This window comes from Podarcis melisellensis (assembly GCF_964234715.1).
Source record: "Podarcis melisellensis genome assembly, chromosome: 8".
In the NCBI taxonomy this organism is placed as follows: domain Eukaryota; kingdom Metazoa; phylum Chordata; class Lepidosauria; order Squamata; family Lacertidae; genus Podarcis; species Podarcis melisellensis.
The window spans coordinates 65,212,609-65,235,610 of NC_138540.1; the positions used below are offsets into that span (position 1 = coordinate 65,212,609).

The 23,002-nt window shown below is 43.1% G+C and overlaps 1 protein-coding gene across 2 annotated transcripts in view; it reads left to right on the forward strand.

The window, feature by feature from the left end:
• RPS6KA1 (ribosomal protein S6 kinase A1) overlaps positions 1-23,002 on the forward strand; it is an 81,890-nt gene that overhangs the window by 17,699 nt on the left and 41,189 nt on the right. Inside the window, exon 2 of one of the 2 annotated variants that reach the window (XM_081920588.1) lies at positions 324-368. In XM_081920588.1, coding sequence (XP_081776714.1) covers positions 324-368 — 45 coding nt within the window. Of the gene's footprint in view, positions 1-323; positions 369-17,713; positions 17,759-23,002 lie in introns of those variants that run through there. The other variant, XM_081920591.1, reaches the window with a different exon arrangement.

Here is a 23,002-nt window from a genome sequence, read left to right on the forward strand (position 1 = left end):
CCTGCTGAAAACATTTTTGTTTAGGCATGCCTATCCAGGCATGTAGAATGTCGGCATGTGTTTTAATCCAGTTTTTAGCTTATTGTCAAACCTAGTTATTTTTTGAATATTTTAAATAATTGTTTTTAACTATTCATTTACTTATAATGTAACTGCTTCATTCATTTTGTAAACTGCTTTGAAGAAAGATGCTAAGGCTTGTAGTAGGTTTGGCTCCTGTTGAGATAATCAAGTGGTGTTTAGATCATTGCTGTTTTTGTATAGCAAGGGATGGTGCTGCTGGACACATTACTAATGAGAAGTTTGGATTTTTTGCTTTGCAGAATGGACAAGCTGCTGCAGAAGGAAAAAAGGGAGCTCTGCCGAAGGTAAAACCACACACATGAATCTTTTTGTGCTTTTATTACACAATGCTGGTTTGGATGTTTCACTATGGCATCACTTCCAGACTCTTCCTCTATGTGACTTTGGTGTCTGGTGTGTTTTTTCCCACAACTGAGAGTGAAATTAGTGATAGATTCATCTGTGGCTTTAATTAATCTACTGCTTCTCTCCCTGCCTCTCCAAAAGGTGTGTTGACAGAGATGGTATTTGCCTTTTCAAATCGCAAATATTTTTTACTACCTGATTCACTCTTTCTTTTTTAACCAACTAAGGATCTCCACCATTCCCACTGAATTGCCTTGCCTTTGTCAAGGAGGAGTTTTGAACTACTTGTGTGTGACTTCACTCATGGAGGGTGGTGGGCTTGCTAAGATATGCAGCACCTGGAAAATTCACTCTGCCTGCATCGGAAGCACAACTTTGGGGAAAGGTTCAGGATTGGTTGCAGAAAGCTAGTAACAACTGCAGTTATGAGTGATGATGAGAAATCAGGAAAGATTTTTCAGTTTTGATGTGGGGAGGTGGTCAAGATTCACAGCAAGGTTCAAAAATCCACTCACAAATTTATTCAGTATTCAGGGGACTGTGTTGCAGGGGGAAGCAATCCTTCATTTATTTAACAAAATTTATATACCAATTGATTGTAACAAAATCTTCAAGCTGTTTACGAGGGAGATTAAAATCAATCAAAACCGTTAAAAGCAAATAACTAAAACATGTTTAAAAACAATTGGAATCAGCAGTAAATGAAAACAAGATTAAAACACATAAACATCCCCGTATGTTACATATCAATAATAAACTCATTCTCTGAGTACTAGTCCTTTATATTGGCTGCCACAGTTCTGATTCTCCTTGGCCAATGGTTCTGTAGCTGTTTAGTGTCAGTTTTTGTGTGTGTGCTTGATAGTCTGAATAAAATGAATGCAAACTCAGTTTGTTGTATTCTTGCCTTATTCGGCTTCCACGATTTAGATGTTCAGATTACTTACAGCCTGGATAGCTCAGTTGGTTAGAGCATGATGCTGATAATGGCAAGGTTGCAAGTTTGATCCCTGTTTGGGACAGCTGCATATTTCTGCATTGCAGGGGTTTGGACTAGATGATCCTTGGGGCCCTTCCAATTCTATGATTTCTTGAATCAGAAGGGGAGATGAGGCTGGAGGAAATGGTGGCTAGCATTTTGGATTTGCTGAGAATGTGGGTCCCGACACTGTCTGTACTCATTAATAACAGCTGCCTGACTTCTGTGTAAAAGTATTCCCCACCCCCACTCATTAAAAAAATTATTTGGTTGACTAGGGATTATTTTATTTAAGGGTGATATTCCTATCTCTTTTGAGTCGCTGAAAATCCGTTTTCTAACTTTATTCCTGAAATCGTAGATTAGTGGGTGTCACAAGATTCCGTCTGACTTGTACAGAGGGCACTTTGTCCTACAGCGCCAGCCTCAGAGAGGATTTGTATAGCACGATAGCCAATGTGATACCCTCCAGAACGCCCAACAGCTCCAGCCAGCATGACCAATGATTAGAGATGGGGGAAGTTCTACTCCAACAACACTGAAGGTTGTAGGCTGGCCTCCCCCACTTGGAAAAGGTGCAAATTTACAAATTTCACCATCACTCAACCTAGGTATCTTCAACCTTTTCAAACCCAGCACCCACTTTTAACGCAAACATGCATTTGGGGACCCATTTCCCAGTCTATTACCATATATTTGCATGGTGGCAATGCTCCGGTTTTGACCCACCTTGGATCAAGCCGTAACCTAGTAGTGGGTCAAGACTCAACAGCTGAAGATCAGTGACTGAACTGACCACTTTTCCAAAGGTGTAAGTGACTTGAAAATAGAGGAAGCATAGGCAGCCCCTTTTGCTATATCTGAGAGAAGGGTCTTTTAATTTCTTTCCCCTAAGACTAGGACAGAGGTGGTGTATCTTTTTTTGCCACTTGAGGCAAAATGGGAAGTGCAGCCTTGCTCTGCTACCATCAGCACTTCTGGTGAGACATGGCGCCAGCATTGGCACCTGTTTTGGGAGAGATCACGGTGATTTTCAGTGAGCTCTCGCAAGAAATCAACGTAATCTTGCCTGAAACCAGCGCTGATGCCAGCACTGCTTCTCCACCAGCAGCAGAGGCAGTGCCGTAGGTGGGTTGCCCACAAGGGCACTGCCTACTTCAAAAATCTTTGAACTACACCTGAAAGTAATGCCCATAACAGCCTGGTGAAATGAATGTGAATTAAGTTCATTTTGGGATAGAACTTTGAACAAATTCTAGTTCAATCTCTTGTGTTGTGTTTTTTTCTTCCCCCCCCCCCTTTGGGTCTTTAACCTTAAAGGTCATTATTGTTGGGGAATGTAAATTAAACAATTCACATTCCACTGTGTTTGTGTTTTGACGTTTTCTTAATCTTCTGTATATTTTATCCTTTCAGCACAGCAGCTTGTAATGTTCTGAATGCTGAGCATTATTATTTTTTTGCTGAGGTTCATTTGTTTGAACTTGAATTGATCTGTGAACTGAACATGAACCCAAACTAGTTTGTTTTGTAAAGAGACGAATGGAAATGGGTACCAGTTCCTTTTGGGACGTGTCAAACTAAAACTAGTTCTTTTGAAAAAATGAACTTTCAAAGTTCTGGTAGGATGTTTGCCTACTTCCTGGCCTGAATTTAACTTTTTCTTTTAAATTATGCACAAATGTCTCTATCTGGTTAGTAGTTTTTCCAGGCAGCGTTCTTTAGCTTGGCACCCTTTCTTTCTTTTTTAGAAATACAGTAGGAGCTTCTGACTTTGATTTATTTTTTTCCTAAAAAGCAAGGAAGATGGTGGACAAGCCTCAAAACAGTCTTCATGCACCTCTTCCCTCTTAGCATTTTGGTGACTTTAACTGTGAAACTAGCTATAGACTGTTCTTTCTCTGAGCTTTTCTGAAGTTCTGTGTGTCCACAGTGTTTGGGCTTCAAGTCCTCTGTATGTTTCTGAACTTGCAGAGTTAAAAAAAAGTTGTAGTCTTTTAATCTCTGAGATTGCTGACTTGAACATGTCTTCATCATATTTTGGAGACTTCTTAGTGGGGAAAACAACTTCCTAATAAAATTATTTTTTATTTAATTGAAACCCAAATAACACCCCCTTTCCTGCTAATTTTAACAAGGAGACCAATATACTGGCATGTTGTCTTCCTGCACAAGGTCCAGTGAAATGAGTCAGAACAAAGTCTTCCTGTAGCTCAAGCTCCAGTTCACTTCATATGCTGCAAAACTTCTCATTTTGCATTGAGTTCAGTGGGTCAGATCTGTTTGCTTTCAAAGTTTGTTGCCCTTAATGGCCTCCAGGATCTACCACCAAAGGTAGCCACATTTCCCTGCCATGTTGCAAGGCTGCCTCCAAAGATGCTTAGCTTACTGGTTTATTAATTTTATGATTTCCATTTAGAGACTGTCTGAAGGCCTTGAAACAGTTTGCAATATATGTAGGAATGCTGCAAAGAAGGTCTTGTAAGATGCTCACCCCATTTCTGAATCATAGATGAGCTCATTATTCACACCCACTAGACCATCTAACATTCCTCCATTTCTCATCTGGGAGACGCCCAGTTTTATACCAGAGCAGGCTCTCAATCTGGAGAATGTAAAACTACTTCCATCCAGTTACAGATAGGTAGCCGTGTTGGTCTGCCATAGTCAAAACAAAAAAATTCCTTCCAGTAGCACCTTAAAGACCAACTAAGTTAGTTCTTGGTATGAGCTTTCGTGTGCATGCACACTTCTTCAGATACTTCCATCCACTCACACAGTTGTAACCTCCAAGGTTCGCCACAATCTTAACTCCTGATAAATAACCAGTCAGCACTGGGAGCAGACACAAACATCAACATCGCACCTAAAGTGGCCCTGAAGGCATAGCAAAAGACCAGAAGCATACCTTTTGGGAATACTGAATAGTGATATTTCTAGAGAAAATAACAAATTCTTTCTGTACGCAACATCTGCGGTGAGAATCCTGGTGGCTAAGTACTGGAAGGGTAACCAAGTACCGACCAAAGAGGAATGGTTATGTAAATTATGTGAATATTTGGAACTGGCCAAATTGACAGATGTAATAAGATTAAAGCCAATGAATACAGTCAAGAAGGAATGGAAGTGCTTGAATGATTATTTAGAAAGACAAGGTTCTAATGTAAAAATTTGGCTGTGTCTAGAATGACCTCGTGAATGGAAAAGAGGAAACATATATATATTAAGATGGTAATACTGAAATACAGATAAAATATGAAATGTGAAAGGAAGTGTTGTGAGAGTGATGGAAGTCTATTACTATTATTATTTTGTAAAATAGTGTATTGTATTGAAATATTATACTTTATTCTTTTATTGTCTACTTTCCTTTGCATTTTTCTTTCTTTTTTCTTTATATTATTCTTTATGTATGGCTTGTTATTTATGTATTTACTTTGCAATCAAAATTCTTTAATTATATATAAAAAAAGGTTGTTGTAGGGTCCAGGAACCATATTACAATGGTGGAGCAAAGTTTTTGCATCCAGGAGGTCACGGGATCAACCCCCAACATCTCCCATTAAAAGCAGCATAACATGGGGAAGACCTTTGGTTTCAACCCTGGAGAGCTGCTGGCAGTCAGAGTACACAGTACTGGGCCAGATGCCCAGTACTGGTACAACTGGCAGCTTCCAATGTTGGCTGGTCAGGTCGGGGAGGTCCCATTTTCATGCTAGACCTACCTTCCAGTGGGAAAGGGTGCCTGTCTCTCTTTAATTGCAGACATAGCATAAATTCTGGTGACACGAGGGCAAGAAGTTCCCAGCAATCCAATCACTTGCTGGTATCAGATGCTCTAATCTTAAAAAACCTTTTTTGTTTTTAAGCAGCTGAATTGGGCAGAAGGCTTTCCTTGAAAACAGCTGGCTAGATCTTGCCAGTGCAATGTTATCCGTGATGCGGGGGAGCAGGATGGGTAGAGCTATAGGCTTGTAATCTAGCTAAATTGGTTTCCTCGCTAGTGCTTATGAACTGGCAAATCTCCTAGCTTGCCTGCATCCCATGACTCCTCTAGAGTCTGTGCAGTCGATTAGCAAAATATTAAGGGCTTGCTACTGAGACCTCTGTTGCTTTCTGTTGCTCCAGCTTTTCCTCTTTCCCTTTTTTGTTTTTTGAAAAAAGGTCTAGCCCACCTTATTTCTTAGGCTCAGGGTAAGTAACAAACTTCTTTAAAATACCAGCCTAAAGATCTGATCTCAGGCAAGCCTGTTCCCCAGTTTATGTTAAGTCTTGCTTTGCTGCTTCAAAGTGCCCTTGGGGAAACATTCCTAGAACAAAGGGAGTGCCAGGCTGCGTTGCATTGCCCCACACAACTAAGAAAAAGTCAGTAGCACGCAGCCCTGTTGGGACTCCTTGTCCCAGGTTGAAGGGCCTCCATTTGCAGTTGCAATTGTTTCAGTCCCATATGGATGAGGAAGCTACTGAGTACTGGTGTTTGAACAGTGCTGGAGTTCTTTGATAAGCGTTTTTAGCTCTCCACAGCTATTGTGATGTACTGCCTAGATTGCTAGACATCAGTGTTGCCTAGATCAGGGATGGAAAATCTGTGCGCCCTCCTTGATACTGCTGGATCCCATCATCCCTGACCATTAGCAAGGCAAGGTGGGGTTGAGGGGTGTTGAAGTCAAGGAACAATTAGCAGGCCCCACATTCCTCATTCCTGGTCTAGACAGCATGGCCCTGTCTGCAAGCCCCAACTAGCAAAGCAAGGGGATCTGGGCCACTCAACATCTTTCAGCCTAATCTACCTTGCAAGGTTGCTGTGAGTATAAAATAGGGGCGAGCCATATATGCTGTCCTGGGCTCCTTGAAGGAAGTGTAGGATAAAAACATATATGCAATACTGTGTTTTCAAATGCCCAGTCTTCAGGGAACCATTTCTTCATGGACTTGTCTGCTGAAGATCTTGCCATGGAACGTCTGCATCATCCATAAGATTCTTGGGAGAGCACACAGTCTACATATAAATAAAATGGTTGTTGTTAGGGTTCTGTGTGAGTGACTCCTAAAACAGGGGGTTTTGGCTTATCAGTGCAGTTTGGAAGTTTGCTGTCCTGCTTCGATAGGAAGCCACTTCTCCAAGGTAGAGGGCTTTCCAAGCTGTGCCATCTGAGCTTCTTGTTAACCAGAGGTACCAGGGCTTCGACCTTGGATCTTTCTACATGTAGAACTCATGTCTTCCGACTGAGCTATCCTCAGCCCCCAGGATCACACAATCTACCCAATAGGCTAAATACGGCACACCCATGATATCTTCAGTACACACCCTTGGAAACATTGTGGTTGAGAAGGGCACATGGGTGATCCTTTTGGGTCACTGTCACCTACCTCCACGCCATATTACAGGGTGAGCATGGCAGGAGGAAAATGAAACTGCAAAGAATGCAGATTTGCACGCTCTCTCTCTCTCTCTCTCTGTCTCTGTCTCTGTGTGTGTGTGTGTATGTGTGTGGCGCAGCCACTGTGTCTTTATGTTGCTATGCTCTCAGACACATGCATCAGTTCCTCCCAGAACTCTTGACTGTCCCGTGCCAAGAATGGGCCCCAGCTAATGGCAAACTCTTTGGTGCCATTAAACAAATATATCAATCCTTCTCTCTCTCTCTCTCTCTCTCTCTCTCTCTCTCTCTCTCTCTCTCTCTCAGAGCCGTAGGCTTCAATTAATAATTGAATAAGGATCAGCTTTCAGAGCCCTGCATTCCTCATAACCAGCTAGCTTTTTCTGGCACTGTGGAAATAGCTTAGTTGCACAGCCAGGGGTGGGCTGGGGGGTGGATGTCTTAAAAGCACTCCAAACTTCTTCTCTTGCTGTTTGTAACAATGCATTGAGCTGCCACAGGTTCTTGGTGTCCTGAAAATCCCATAACAGTCTCCTAAAAATTCAGGAGCAGTCTAGTGGTATATTGCTTCAATTGATAATTTGTTGTCTAATGATCTTTTGGAGAGAGAAGTTTTTATTTTATTTTAAAGTGGGTGATACAAGGAAGGAAGAAATATTTTCAGTTTACAAGCCAATGATGACCTTTTTGCAAAGAATGCCAGTCAATCTCCTCATTTATTTGTCTACTCAATTTCTCAGATTTATATATGCTGTCTTTCCTCCAGGGACCTTAAAGCAGCATTAATTGATTACGTATTTCATAAATTGTATTATGTATTATATACCAGAATAATTGGATTAATCAGAGGTTAAAGCCTCCTATTGGTGGATTAAAAGAACACTTCAACCTCCAATTCCTGCTGTTGGATCAAAGGTCTATTCCAAAAGAAAATAAAACCCCCACAGCTATCATGTAATTAGTTACCAATTAAGAATATGAGGTTAGTGATTCTGTCCATATCTCCTATGGCAGAAATAAATGACTGGGGTTTCAGTCAGTGATGCATTTAAATTGTGGAGAATTTGCAATGTGCACATATAAATATTGCAGAGATTTCAGACTTCTTTATATGAAAAGACCAAGCTTAAGACAGGCAATAAGAAATCACGTTGGTTTGACTTCTTGCAGTTAAGATCTCAGTGTTACAAGACAGCATTTTCAATACTATGGTCTAATTTGGACTTGAGAGAGGTTATGTGTGAAAACACTTTGGCCCCAACCCAGCAGAAATTGCTCCTGCTTTGAGCCCCAGTGAAATCAATAACCATTTTGCAGATGATGTGCAGCATGGAATGAATGCACACATGTTGAGAGGAGGGAGCAGGATTGCAGTCGTAGTCTCCACCTCCTACTTACACACATGGATTTATAAACATGTACAGCTCAGGATTCCCGGTTGTGCAAAGAGAACCACAGGCATGTTCAGTTGTATGCAAACCTTCAAATGAACATTTATAGGTCAGGGGTGCAACTTAGCATGGCAATTCCGCTTCTTTTGCCAGCCCCACCCGTTGCATGTTGCCTGGCCTAACAGGACAAGCTGATAATCACAATTTCATGTGTGTCCAGTTGATTTTAATTCAATTTAAACATCACTTAAGTCTTTCTGTTTGGGGCACAAGACCCTGATGCACAAGATTTTTGGATTTTTTTACATTATCTTCAGAATTGGAAGGTACGCTGGAGGAGAGGGCTATTGCTAGCCATTATGGCTATGCTCCACTCCTGCCTCCACAGTTGGAGGCAGTAATGCTTCTGAATACCAGTTATGGAAACTGCAGGAGGGGTGAGTGCTCATCCACCAGGTCCTGCTCATATGCTTCCCACAGTCATATGGTTGGCCACTGTGAGAACAGGATGCTGGACTAGATAGGCCACTGGCCTGATCCAGCAGGATCTTCTTACATTCTTTACAGTGGCTACTGCTTTGCAAGTAAGTCCTATAGCTCTGTCCTTCTATATACCCGTCTTAAATAAAAGCAACTAATACTGCAAAACCTGTTCTGGTTTTGGCTGATGGTGCATCTAATGAAGAACCTGTTCTCCCACAGTTTCTAACTCTGGGCTCTTTTTGGCTGTTGCTGCTACATAAACTTTCCCTGAGCATAGTTGCTTTGGAGGCAAGCTGTATCTCCTGCCTGAGGTTGGCTTGTTCCTTCCCAAATGTTTTTGACAGTTATTACATCACGCTTGTGTGTTAACCAAGGGATGAGATGTAATATATTCTTGCAGAATTACAGGGTAATATTAGAACATGCTGTTTCCTGTTGTGTTTTCTTGAGCCGCTTCAAGTTCAGCAACAGCCTCAAGCATGAGAGGGAAATGCACCCGGCCTTAATGATTTTTGTTTTCAGTAATCCTGTTTTTAGTTATAGAGTGACTGTTGTTTTAAAAGCTTTAGGAAGGTTAAGCATGCTTACACCTCGTAACCGTGAGTTCCACAGATGGTATCTGTGCTATGTGAAAAATTATGGCCATGGCTTGTTATAGTTGGACACGCTTAAGCTTGCAAGCGTCGGTGAAGTCTAAAATATGATGAACGTAGCAGTGGATTGCGGCCCGCTTATTGTGTGTTGAACATAATGCAGGCTAGTATAAGAATTGGTTGCTTTTGGCGAACCCTCACTACCATCTTTCTGGCTCCATCCTCAGTGAGGCAGCAATCCTAGACATGTTTGCTTAGGGGGTAAGCCCCACTGAACACCCCAAGACTTGCTTCCAAGTAGACATGTATAGGTTTGTGCTGTGATGATTATTTTTATGAAATAGACAACAATAAACTGCTAATTCTGTCTCCTGGGTTCAGTCACCAGTAGAAAGTGATAGTGATGATAGATTTTGACAGAAGCAAATGTGGTTGCTCTGAGAAGTCTTCTGTCTTCGAAAATCTGCCTTAGTTGTTGCTGTGTATACAGGGCGGTGGCTGAACAAAAATATCGACCTTTGCATCTGTTTGCTTTCTTGCACTGCTTTTTTTTTTAAGTGCAGCTGCAGCATGGATTATGTGTTGAAGGTTCTTTACATCTGCAAGGAAGGATATTCTTGCTTGGAATGGTGTCTCCTTCCTTCTTGGAAAGGTGACTCCTTCCTTCACCGTTCAGTGTTGAGTGTCTCCTTTTCCCCTTGTGTCGTGCCTCTCTTCTAATATGCCTCACTTGCTGGGTTGTGGTGGGCAATGAAGCTTTCCTAGTTTGGCATTGTAGAGCTGAAATAACATTAGTGCTAGAAGTCAGGAAGACTCTCCTTTAGATTATTGCCCTAACCAAAACTCATTAGGTGGCTTTAGGCAAACTTTTGTGTCTTAACCTCAGTGCTCCTCCAGTCTCTGACATGGGAATAATACTGGCCTACCTTCCAAGATTGTTGCATGGATTACTAAAATGAAGTTCATAAATATTGAATTGGAAGCCTGGGACTCCTACACTTTGACCCTATTTAAAACACCATCATATCACTTTAAACAGTCAAGGCTTCCCCCCAAAAATCCCGGGAATTGTAGTTCTTTCAAAGGTGCTGAGAGAAGATCCCTATTGCCCTCACAGAGCTACAATTTCCAGAGTAGTTCAACAAACAATTCTTCTTCCCATGGAACTCTTGGAATTGTAGCTCTGTGCAAGGAATAGGATGTCCTAACAGCTCTCAGCACCCTTAGCAAACTACAGGTCTCAGGACCTGGGTTCTTTGGGGAAGCCATGACAATTTTTTAAAGTGGTGTACAGTGTGATAATGCTTTAAATGTATATTGTAGATGGGGCCTGTGTGTGCTTTAAATAATCAACCTGACATCATGAGTGCCTTCACTGTTACATTTCCTTACATGTGAAATTCATAAACGTGCTGGGAGCATAAAGTTTCTCTTTGATGTTGTGGTTTACATGTTTCATTTTATTGCATTACAAGTACACGTACTGCTATATGACGAAATGAGTTTAAAAAGCAAATGTGGATAAAAGAGGACAGAATAAAAACAATTAAAGCCATAGCCCCAAAGAATAATAAGTGGTGATGTGGCAACCTGCATCAGAAAATTTTCAGTTTGCACGGGGAAATTTTCTGCCCTGGGGCATGATATCATTTTAGCATGTCTATTTTACTTGTATTTAGTAAATGAATCTAAAACATTCATTTTGATAAGCCTGCCTAATATTTGTTTGTAGTTGTCACTAATTTATGTCATGGCCATTTTTCCTTGGACAAATCAAGCACAGAGTGGGATGTGGGTCTATTTTTTTGGGGGGGGGATTATATCCAATGTCCCTTCTTATAAAGTTAAATTATAATAGAAATACTTTCAAAAGTGTGATGTATCTTTACAAAAGGGTCATGGAAAGGTGGTGGAGGATGAATCCCTGACACCCCTCTGTTTATGGAGAAGGTGTAAGAGAACTACATTTCAAAGAAAGAAACAGATTTCAGGTGCATGAGTTAACTTTTCAGTGCTACAAACCAAATCAGAGTCCCCCCCCAGTATCTAGCTGCCTCCATTCTAGCACCTGTAAATGTCCATGCTTGGGGGGGGGGTGCAACATAGGATGTGACCTGTCCTTGTGCAGAAGCTGCTGTTGGTCATGCATGGCTTGTCTCTCATGCTTAACACCGGCAAGGCCTCCCTATATGTCTGCCTCTGCACTTAAAGCTGCCTTAAGTTTCTGGGTGTCTAAGGTCAAGCCTTAGGGTTATTTGGCCCCGGAAAACAAAATGTGCCAATGGTTGGGCCACTCTCCAAACCCATCCTGCTTCTCCCCTGCCAAAAAAACAAAAAAACAACAACAACAGTCAAAGCCACCTTCATTTACCTGTTGCACCTGCCACATTTCTGCTGTTCCGGCGCTGCCCGCTTTAAGTATCTTGAGTATCAGTGAGATGAGCTTATGGGGCTTGGGGAGATACCATAGCTTAGAGAGTTAGCCTATGGTAGGTAGGTAGCCGTGTTGGTCTGCCGTAGTTGAAACAAAGTAAAAAAATTCCTTCCAGTAGCACCTTAGAGACCAACTAAGTTTGTTATTGGTATGAGCTTTCGTGTGCATGCACACTTCTTCTTGAGAGAGAGAGAGAGAGAGCGCGCATACACCTGCATTATACGGACAAGGTCCCAGTTCAACCCCCAGCATCTCCAGTCTTTTCTTTCTTCAAGGAGCAGGGGAAAAACTTCTGCCTGAGACCCTCTGCCAGTCAGAGGAGACAAATAGTCTGCTCCGATGGAAGGCAACTTCCTAAGCTTTTAGCATCTAAATTGCATGATGACTGTGTTTGCCCCCTGGTCTCTAATTCTTAGACATGCTGCCGTCAGGTTTTCAAGCTTGTCTGTTCAGTGATGAGCACAATTAAAAAGTACTACCAGAAACCTTTTAGTGCATGGTTTCTCAATATGTGGTGGCCAGCCACTATTGTTGCAGCCATCAAGGCACCAGATTTCTTTTATGGGCTGGAATATGACTCTGCTGTCACATTCCATATCTGCATACATGCACATGATTCCGTAATCCCATCTGCGGCCACAGCTGCATACCAGTTTGAGGATACTTTCTGTTGCTCAGGTGTGGGTCGAAGGGAGGCTGAGAAGTGGCCCAGCATCTGCTGGCCTCAGGGCTCCTTGCAAAGAGTTATGGACAAGCGCAAACTATGCTGGTGTAATCCAGCAAAGCATTACTTGCCCTTAAGCAAAGGGGTAAAGGGTTTGGAGTTGTTGTTTTTTCGCGTGCAGTTGGACACAAAATAAGGAGTTGGAAAAATTGTGTGCAGTTGGAAAGCTGATAGTGTGCAATTTGTAAAATGGGCATTGTGTGTGGGGTAGATTTCACATGTTAGACATATGTGCTTATGAAGCACTTAACATGTCAGGTATAGCATGTATGAAAATTTGTAAGGGTAGAATTCACTCAGTCAACTATCCAACCATATTAAAACATTTTCTTCTTTTTGGCCAGAATCTCTGCTTGCTGCACCTTTGGGCAGTTAATTCTTCATCACATCCTTGCATACACCCTTAAAGGAATCCTTTTCTGTGTGCCTCTTAGTTACTGGGTTATGGCAAATTCATCAATGAATCGCTGCTGTATAGTAGATATTGCAGAGGGTTCGACCATATGACCCTTGGGAGTTGCTTCCAACTCTATGATTCTGTGATAAGAACTACTGACTCCTATGAAGAAAGCACCACTGATGCAGGGTGTAAACAAGGAGCAAAGTATGTTTTGTGTTCATTCAGCTGTGCATCTGATGGGAATGTTTGCAGCTGGAAATTCTGCTTTTAAAACCCTGCTTGGGATCACAGAGCACAAGACGACATATGGCTTTATTGCTAAGAGATCCTGCATATCCGTTTAAAAACACATCAGTGGACCACTGGGAATTCTAGTTCTAAAAAGAAAAGTGGCATCCATAAGCCTAAAGATAGCTTATCCCTCCTGTTCTCCTCTGCAAACAAAAACTCTTGGATAACACTTTTAGCTTCTTACTGTGGAGAGGGAACTTTCTCTGTGGAAACCCCTCAGCTATGTTATTTCTTGCCCACAGAGGTGCATCTGGCACCATCACTGTGTACTTTTTGTTGTACTGTATTCAGTTCGAAAGCACGTCAAAGTGCAAGTAGATAAATAGGTACCGCTCCAGCGTTTCCGTGTGCTGCTCTGGTTCGCCAGAAGCAGCTTAGTCATGCTGGCCACATGACCTGGAAGCTGTACGTCGGCTCCCTTGGCCAATAAAGCAAGATGAGCACCGCAACCCCAGAGTCGGGGTTTTTATTCTGAAAATGTGCCTTTTACCCTGACCTTTGAGATACATACAGTGGTATCTCGGGTTACATATGTTTCAGGTTACAGACTCTGCTAACCCAGAAATAGTACCTCAAGTTAAGAACTTTGCTTCAGGATGAGAACAGAAATCATGCTCTGGTGGCACGGTGGCAGCGGGAGGCCCCCCCCCCATTAGCTAAAGTGGTACCTCAGGTTGAGAACAGTTTCAAGTTAAGAACGGACCTCCAGAACAAATTAAATTCTTAACCCACCCTGTTCTCTTAAGTGTCACTTACTTTAATGATTTAATATTGTATTTTAAAATGCTTGTAGAAATCTACTAATTAATAATAATAGGTTGATTCCAACTAAGTTCTACCCAGAGTAGACTGACTGAAATTAATTGATGTACACTAGTCACACCCATTCATTTCAGTGGGTTTAATCTGAATATAAGTAATGTTGAATACAACCTAATAGTAGTAGTAGTAGTAGTAGTAGCAGCAGCAGCAGCTACAGCAACTGACTTATGCAGGTGAATTACTCCAGGATTCAAGAGGGCTGCCCATCGCTTAAATTGTTATATAGTCAGTGGGATATTCCTAATGGTATATTTCAGTTCCTTGGGGAGAGAAAAAAAAATGTTTCAGTCTTGCATGGTACATGCATGACAGGCCTCTATCTGAAATAGGATGCTGCTGTGTCTCTAGGTTGGGCTTGGAGAATACTTCTGGTCTTGGATGGAGAAACAGGCAGGGCTTTGTTTTAAAGCAGGTACTGTACCTTGGCTGTTTCAGTGACCTCACTGGGAGAGACTGCGGCGGCGGTACTCCTTTTTATTTTTCCCTTGCAGCTTTTGTTTCATTGGGGTTGGCATACATAACTTTCCTCAGGCAGCAGTTTTGGGAGTTATCATTAGGGCTGCAAATTGTCAATTATTTAGCTTATTAAATGTTTTAACCACTTGGGCTTTCCTCCCTCCGGCATCAAAACACCTTTGAAGATCTTTGAGTGCTTCTATTTGAGAGCTGCTATTTTCTAACATACAGTACACAACCTGCATACAGTACACAACCTGCTAACTAGCAGAAGAAAAAAAGGAAAATCCAGGTGACATTGCTGTCCAGTTGTTGCATTCTGGTATTTCTTGTGTTTTGTCCTTCCATCTCTTAAGATTATTCTTAGTATATATTAATTGATTTATACCCCACCTTTTCCCCTGATAGGGTTCAAGACAACTTACAGATAAAACAAGAATGGCTAAATACATGGGTGGAAGGGCAATCATTAAAAAAAAAGCACCTGCTTTGTGGTATATTTAAGGGCAATTAATGCCAGCCTTTTGCACAACTGACTGGACTGGCAAAGCCTAATTCACTCCAGCATTTTCTGGTTGCCGCACTGCTTTTTACCTGTCCAGAATTCATAGGACTTTTGTTAAAAGTTAAAAAGCAGAGGTAGAGAACATTTTGTCAGCCTGAGGGCTCCATTTCCTCTTGGGAAAACCTTCTGGAGGTCACATGCCTATGATAGGCAGACCAGATGCAGAACTGTGGGGAGCAATAGGTGTGTCTCCTACCATCATAGAATCGGCTACACCCCAGCCATGCAAAAGTGAACTGTTTCTGGTCCTTCTCTCTTTCTCTTCTCTTTCTCTTTCTCTTTTTTTCTTTCCCTTGCACATGGACATACACACTCCCTTTCCTCCAGCCAGGCAAACAAGAAGCATTATCACAGTTCAAGGGCACATTCCAGCTAAGCAAAAGCACTCAGGAGTGAACCAGTGAGGGGTGTTGCCTGGGAAGACTACCAAAGGCTGGACAGAGTGAGCTGGAGGCTGCATTTGGCCCCCAGTCCTCAGGTTGACCACAACTGCTTAAAGGAAGCGGGAGGTTCAGTTCAGCCCACTTCCATTTCCAGTCCATGAACAGAGTGTTTACCTGCATTGGTCTCTGGCACCTCTCCTATCATATGTTCTGCGGTATAGTCCCTTTTCCCCCACCACTTCTTTTTTCAACAGCTACCTCTTACCTTTTGTCAACTTTTAATTCTTGCACTGAAGTGCAAGTGTGCAAAAAAGAAAAAACAAGAAAAAAAAACAAGTAAATGTTCAAACTCTTTTGTCTGGGATGGATATTGTTGGAGCATTGATGGTACCACCCACTTTTTTTCTCTGGTGTTGGGGTGGCCTCTGCAGGACTGTAATGGGCACTAATTCAAGCATATTGTGTAATCAAAATGAAAGACCATCTTTTTGGGGAGTGCAGTGTAGACCAGCGTGTTAACCGCTCCTAAGATCCACACTTTTCACGAAGCTGACTTAGTCAACCTATCTCTTTTGTGTTTCCTGTGAGTGTCAGATTACTCCTTTTCTCACTGCTGCTGCTATCTCTGGCTTCTGTCCTTTCAACGTCAAGCATCCATGGCTGTTTAAACAAGGAATAATGGAGGACTGTTAGGACTTGCATTGGAAATAGTTGACCCTATTTCCCCTGCCCCCCCCAACCTGCCTTTGTTCCACAGAGTTATCATGCCCCCTTGAGGCTTGTGCAGTTAGTACAACTTGCATGGAAAGCACGCGGGGAATTTGTTTGTTGTTTGCTGGGATCCTAACCTACAGAGAAGCCATTGCTCACAAGTGAGGAACTTGTGGTCCTCCAAATCTCATTAGGCTCCAGCTCCCATCAACCCCAGCTGGCATGGCCAGTCATTGGGCATGATGGGAGCTGTAGTCCAACAACATCTGGAGGACCAAAGGCCCCCCCCCAGACCTGATCTGAATGTAAACTCATGTTTCTAGGCATAGGAAAGCATCTGTCCTTGACAGTTTTTGAGCATTGCTTGGGAATATAGGAATCTGTCATATACCACTTCAGACCATTTATCCATATTGTCTACATTGATTGGCAGTGAATCCTTGGGGTCTCAGGCAAAGGGTCTTTCCTAGAACCTGCTTACCAGATCTTTCTGTGTTGGGGATTGAACTTCAGGCCTCCTATATGAACAGCAGGTGTTTTGCCTCTGTTATGTTGCCCCCATGATTCAGTAGGGCAGCCCCACAGGTAAGATGCTGCTGCTTCCTGTTTGCTCTCCTTGCAGGAGGTACCTGAGCACTATGTTTGTAACTCTTAGCGCCCAAAAGTGCCAGAGTCAGTCCCAGCAAATGGGAAATGCAAATGCAAATTATGTGTCTCTTGTTGCAAGAGGCACAAGGAATTTTACAACTCTGAGAACTCATTCCGCATTAAACCACAAAAGCACTTTGCTTAATCCTACCAGCAAGTACAGACACTGGCCTGAGCTGTACATGCAGGAGAATGAGGTGGGACTGAGGTGATAGAATGGGCTGCACCACTTCAGCTTGTAGCTTCTAAGGTGGGTTCCCGTGAATGCTCTTTCTTTAAAAACAAAACAAACAAACAAGCAGACAAAACTTTACTGAAAATAGAAAAGCAGCACAATAGGGAGGAAAAAGAGCTGGGATGAATTTCCACTTAAAGGGGAGCATGTGCAAATATGACCACCCCACTACAGTGTGAAGTGGTACAGTCTATTCTGCCACCTTATTCTGTTGCATATATAATGAAGCTGGCTGAGGTTTCTGACCTTTCTTTTCTTTTTTTCTTTTTTTTTTGCACACCCTAGAAATACACCAGAGGTGTGGAATGTGAAGGAGTCTGGAATCCAAATGTTTAAAATGAAACAGAAGAGCAAGAGTGTGGTTGAGGCAGAGGGCGTTCTTATTTCCTGCTGCAGTTATTTGCTAACCTGAAACTCAGTCTTGTGGCTTTACCATCCCTTAACTTACTGGATTAGTCTCCTGCGGTGGGGGGGGGGGGGAGGACTCACAAACCCTGTTCCTATGCCATGCAGCAGAAAATTAAGCTTCAGGATTTGCTCACATGAGAGGTAGTGATGGCCATCAGCTTGGTTGGCTTTAAACAGGGTTTAGATAATTTCATGAAAGATAAGACTATCATGGTGGCTAGTCCTTATGGCTATGCCCTACCTCCAGCGTTGGAGGCAGCCTACCTCTGAACAGAAATTGCTGGGGAGCACCAGCAGGAAGTGTGCTAATGTGCTTATGTCCTGCTTGCAGGTTTCTCATAGGACATGAGCACATTAGCTTGCAGGGAGACAAGCACTCGCTGGAGCCAGAGGCAATGACAGGCAGAGCCACCCGCGGACTGGTTGTAAGTAGGCATGCAGTTGATAGAACAGTGCCCCATTTGCCCGAATGGTCCAGCTTCTGCTTGTGTGTTACTATGGATCATGGAGGTTAACAGCCAAATTTAGGAGGAGGGAGGGACAAATTAAATGTGTCTTTTTAAAAATCCTGCCTTTGTCAATTAACTTGGGGTTCACAGTGAAAGACCCAGTGCACTTTCATGGAACGTACCCCTGTTTTCCCTTAGCTCGGGTCGGCAACTTCCACCCCTAAATTGATTTTCTCATTTTTATGAGGCATCCACACACTGCCAAATTCCTCTTTAGCAGCTGGCAGTGTCTATTTGCAGCCTCCTGGACTTCACACCATCCGGAAGAGGGTTTCCTTCCTGTGACAACTTTATCTTCCTTGTAATTAGAGATTGAGACATAAATAACCACCTTTTGTTCATTTGTGAACCTGCGTTGTGTGGTTGTCTGTAGGACGGCTTTACTGTTGGGCAGAACAATTCAAACCTTCTCCACACCCACCCAACCTGTTCATGGCCAGAGTTTTGGCTTCATCTAAGGCAGAGATGGGGAAGCTGTGGCCCTCCAGATGTTGTTAGACTCCCAACTCCCATCAGCCCCATCCAGCTGCATCTAAAGATATTCCACTCCTCATCCTTGTCTTGCCCATTTTGTATCTCTTGTTGTCCAACCAGTGTTAGTGTAAGAAGAGGTGGGGAAGAGGTCTGGCCTGCAGACCTCTTTAATGAAACATGTCACCTGCCCCATACCTGATGCTTCCCGCAGTGAGCAGTTAAAGGAGCCCATGATGCTCTGCCCGCTCATGGGTAAGCGGGGAGAGCAGTGGGGGTTGTCTCAGCTGGAGAGGGGGAACCTTCCCAATCCCCAGCTGAGCTGCGCAAACAAGCTGCCTTGTCCCAGCCTGCAAACACCTGGGGGAAGCTGCCTCAGCTCTCATGTGAGCTGGGGCAGTTTCCCCCAGTGTCTCACAGGCAGGGGCCAATGCATCTTGTTTTTTCAACATTGTGGTATGTCACCAAACCACAGTGTTTGGCTTGCGATACACCGCGATGTTGAAAAGCTGTTATCGCCCTTCCCTAGTAGATGGTCCTTCCCACCTGTCAAAGTTGACCTGCCACAGTGGTGAAGAGAGAACGATGTCGCCCACCGGGCCAAAAAGCCGCCCAGCTGCAATAATTTTCTACACCTTTCCTTATTAATAAGCGATTAGGTAAGTGATCATGGCAGGTGTTTAAATATTTACTAATACATGCAATACAAAATAAATTAGGTGTAAGTAGGGTACTTCAATCTCTGGTTTCTTTTGTAGTTTAAAAAAAAGAAAGAAAGAAAGAAAGAAAGAAAGAAAGAAAGAAAGAAAGAAAGAAAGAAAGAAAGATCTAGGTTCTACTAACACACACTTCTGCAAAAATAGAAATAAAAGGCTTTAAAATGTGCAGAGGGTGTGAGAATCAGAGGCTAATTTTTAAATTCAGATTCTTCAACACAGCTTTCTAAGGCGTCTCCCAAACTGGTTATCTATCCTGGCTTTTGCCACCACCCCAACTTCTCTGGGTTATTTCCTTGGGTGGTTTTTCTTCTTCTTCTATTATTCTTTCAGGCTACTGATTTAGAAACTCTGTTCTGGGGAACTTTGAGATTTCTTGATACCTTATCAACCGTTTCCTCTTCGGACAAAATGTTTAAATAACAGCAGGCAACATTCCCTGAAAGAGAACTTGTTTATCTCTGCTGATCTTCCTCTGCAGTGCTCTGATGCCAGAGACCTGTTCTGAGGGATGTGCTCAGTACACTGAGGGGACAATGAAATTTTGGCCAAAGAACTGTTTTGCTCCAGTGTACTCCTCTGAGCCCTCTTCTGAGGAGCCCCAGTGTGTTGCAATAACTGACAGTGTTCCCTGAAGGTTGAAAGTTTGAAAGCTACCGCTGTGAACTGTGCCAAGTGTGCTGGTTGCGCCTAAACACAGCTCTTATCATTTTCCAGAAGAAAATGGTGTCAGCACAAGTCTGTGCGTGCAGCACTTGCTTATGTACATAGTAAAAGTGTATCAAAGCACGCAAGGGAGCCAGATGTGTGTGTCTGCTCCGTGTAAGCATTTTCTCACAAGTTCTTACGTTCTCCTTCAATCTTTTATTGACCTTTCACAATACAGCAGTAATTCTGTCTCGCTGAGCAGTTTCATATTGTCTGGAGACTTGCCTTGCCCACCCATCCCCTAAATATGAAATGATAATTGTCCAAATTGTTTACAAATGAGATGTCACATTTTTGCTCGCTCCCCACGTTTTAATGGCTATAACTCTGAATGCAGCTCTGGGTACAGCTTCATGCTATTCATTTTCCAGGACTGTGAGCCATAAAAATGCCTGCGTAGGGAACAGTAGGGTGTGCCTGGAGTAACTGTGCATGTTTGGCTCTTGTGGCCTCCCTACATGTGCATGCATGCACACACACACAAGTATATCTCTACACATCAGTGTTTGGCATAGGCACATATTGAGGCTGTAGTGGCCAACCTCTTCCCAGAACCTAGGAGGAAGTAGCCTCTGCACACATAAGAAGGTGGAAGTGCATCTCTGACTATCCACAGCAAGGCTTACATTCTCCATACTGGGAATGCCATATTTTGCTATGCATGTTACAAAACAGCAGTTGGGGGGTGGTGGAGCTCTGGCTCAAAGGCTGCCTGTGGCCCTTGGTCTAATTTTCATGTGGGTGGGAGGAGCCTGGGCCCCTGGCCAGAGCCACCTGTTTCTCCCCCTGCAGCCCACTGGACAGGATGCAAAAAACGAAGAGTTGTTGGTGAGTGAGTGAAGGGGGCAGGCAGAAGGTTCCTGGCTCAGTCCCTGGCATCTGTGGGTAGGGCTGCAAAGTCTTCCTTCTGAAATGCTTTATTGCTGCTGCCAGTTAGTGCAGACAGTACTGAGCTACATGGACCCAAAGGTCTGACCTTGTATGTCCTGTGCAGACATTTTGCAGGCATTTTGTGGGGAAGGACTGTAGCTCAATGACAAAACACATGCTTTGCATGCTAAAGTTTTTAGGTACATGAAGTTATGGTCTGAGTCTGACATAAGGCAGCTTCATTTGTTTAAAACACCCTGGAGAATACAATATTTTACTCTGGCCTGAATACTGGTGCCAGGGGAATCTCCTTGGGGAGGGCATTCCATAACCAGGATCCTGTGGTGTCATTCTGTGATTTCTAGATGTCAAGGAAGCCCTAAGAGGCCTTGGCAAATGTGAGCATGTTGGTATGGAAGAAGGCACTCCATTTGGGTTAACACCACAATGAGACCAACATTTATTTGATTCTATTATTTGTGTGTGTTATGATCTGCACGTGCAGCTTTTTATATGTAGCCTTCAGAGTGAGGCCAGAAGCCCACTTCTAGTGCATAGTGCAAGAGACAGCTGCTGTTTTGGAACAGCTTTTATCACACCGGCAGCTTCCTGTTTATGAAATTCTGATCCGTGCTCTGGTTGTAACCAATACTGATTTAGCCACCTTCTACAGGATGCATTTGACTTCTGTACAGGAGAGTGGCTGGCTTGCCTCTCTCTCTTTTTCCCATCTCCACAGATCCACAACTCTGCTGGGAGATCAGAACATCTCCCAATCAACTGGTGCTTGTGTTTGTTAGCCTAGCAGCTGCTAAGGTAGCGCAAGAGCTATTTCACACAACCTGCAAAGGTGTAGCGGGTGGGAGAGGAGAGTGAATTTGGACAGAGTTTGTAACTTGCAGAGAAGCAGTCAGGCATCTGGTCTGTCTAGGGCTCAAGCCAAGATTCTTTTTCCATGCTGGTATTGTATTACTGCAGAGAGTTTATCAGCAAGCAGCAGCAAAGCAACTGCAGTCAACGCACTCCAGTGGGATTTTCTGTTATACACTCGTATCAATTTCCATTCTTATATAACAATTCTTTTCTTTTGGAAAAGAAAACATATAAATAAAATTCACATACAAAAAAGCACTCAGGTGGGAGTCTAGAACATAAGAAAAAATGAAAAATTTCAAAGGATGGCTGTGTTTTGGTTTGCATATTGTTCTGACAAGTTCAAATTAGGTAAGTTTTGCCATTTAAAGCAAACTGAAAAATATATATCTTCCATTCCTACTGCTGTGCAGGTCTGCCTAGATTTGGGAATTCTGCTCTGTTGTAGCCACAGCAAAAATTAAAGTCAGGGTGACCTTTCTTCCCAATTTGTTAATCCACAACACTTTCCCTGCCTCTAGTTCCACCCATCTTCCTTTCTGGCTCTGCCCAGCACCAGCACACAGCCCCTGCCCTCAACAGATTATAGACCCTCCAAGTGTCTCCAGGGACAGTCCCACTTTTACAGAAGCTGTCCTGGTTTCTGATTTGATCCTGAAATGTCCCCCTTTTCCTTAGGGCGTCCCTATTTTTATCAGAGAAATGTCGGAGGGTATGGAATTATCCAACCCCTGAGCCATCTGAAGGTAGCCCTAAATAGGGAAGTTTTCTTAATGTTTAATGTTTTATTATGTTTTTATATATATTGGAAGCCGCCCAGAGTGGCTGGGGCAACCCAGTCAGATGGTTGGGGTATAAATAGTAACATTATTATTATGGAATAGGATGCCCCTATATTCATTGGAGAAATGTTGGAGGCTATGATATTCCCCATTAGGGCAGGGATTTGCTGGGCTCCATGTCGCAGCCAGCATGGCCAGTGCTCAGAGATGATGGGAGCTTTAGTTAAGCAACACCTGGAGGGCCACGGGTTCACTCCAACTGCTTTCAAATTCATGATGGGCATACTGCACTTGGATCCCACCCTTCCTCCTAGACGCTTGGTCAGGTAAGAATTTGTCCTGAGTGTACCCTTCACAACAAGCTTGTGAGGTAGCTTAGGCTGGAAGAAAGTGAGCGACCCGTGGTTGCGCCAAGGGTGAGCATCACAGCTGAATGTGAGGAGGAGATTCCAAGGCCCTATCCACTACTGTACTGTAGTGGATTCAAAGTCGGTACCTTGAAGGAATCCTCTTCACCTTGACGAAAATAGAAATTCATGCTTATGATGGATTCTTTGGCTTAGAGTGCATATTAAGTCCCATGTGACCCCATACAGGCCTTTTCAAGGGATGCTAATAACTGCCTTGCACCAGATCAGATTTACTTATTCATCTAGCCCACTATGGTTCAACCCTGACTGACAGTGGCTTTCCAAGTTCTCGGGCAAAGAAAAGCATTTCCCACCACCTGCTTACTGATC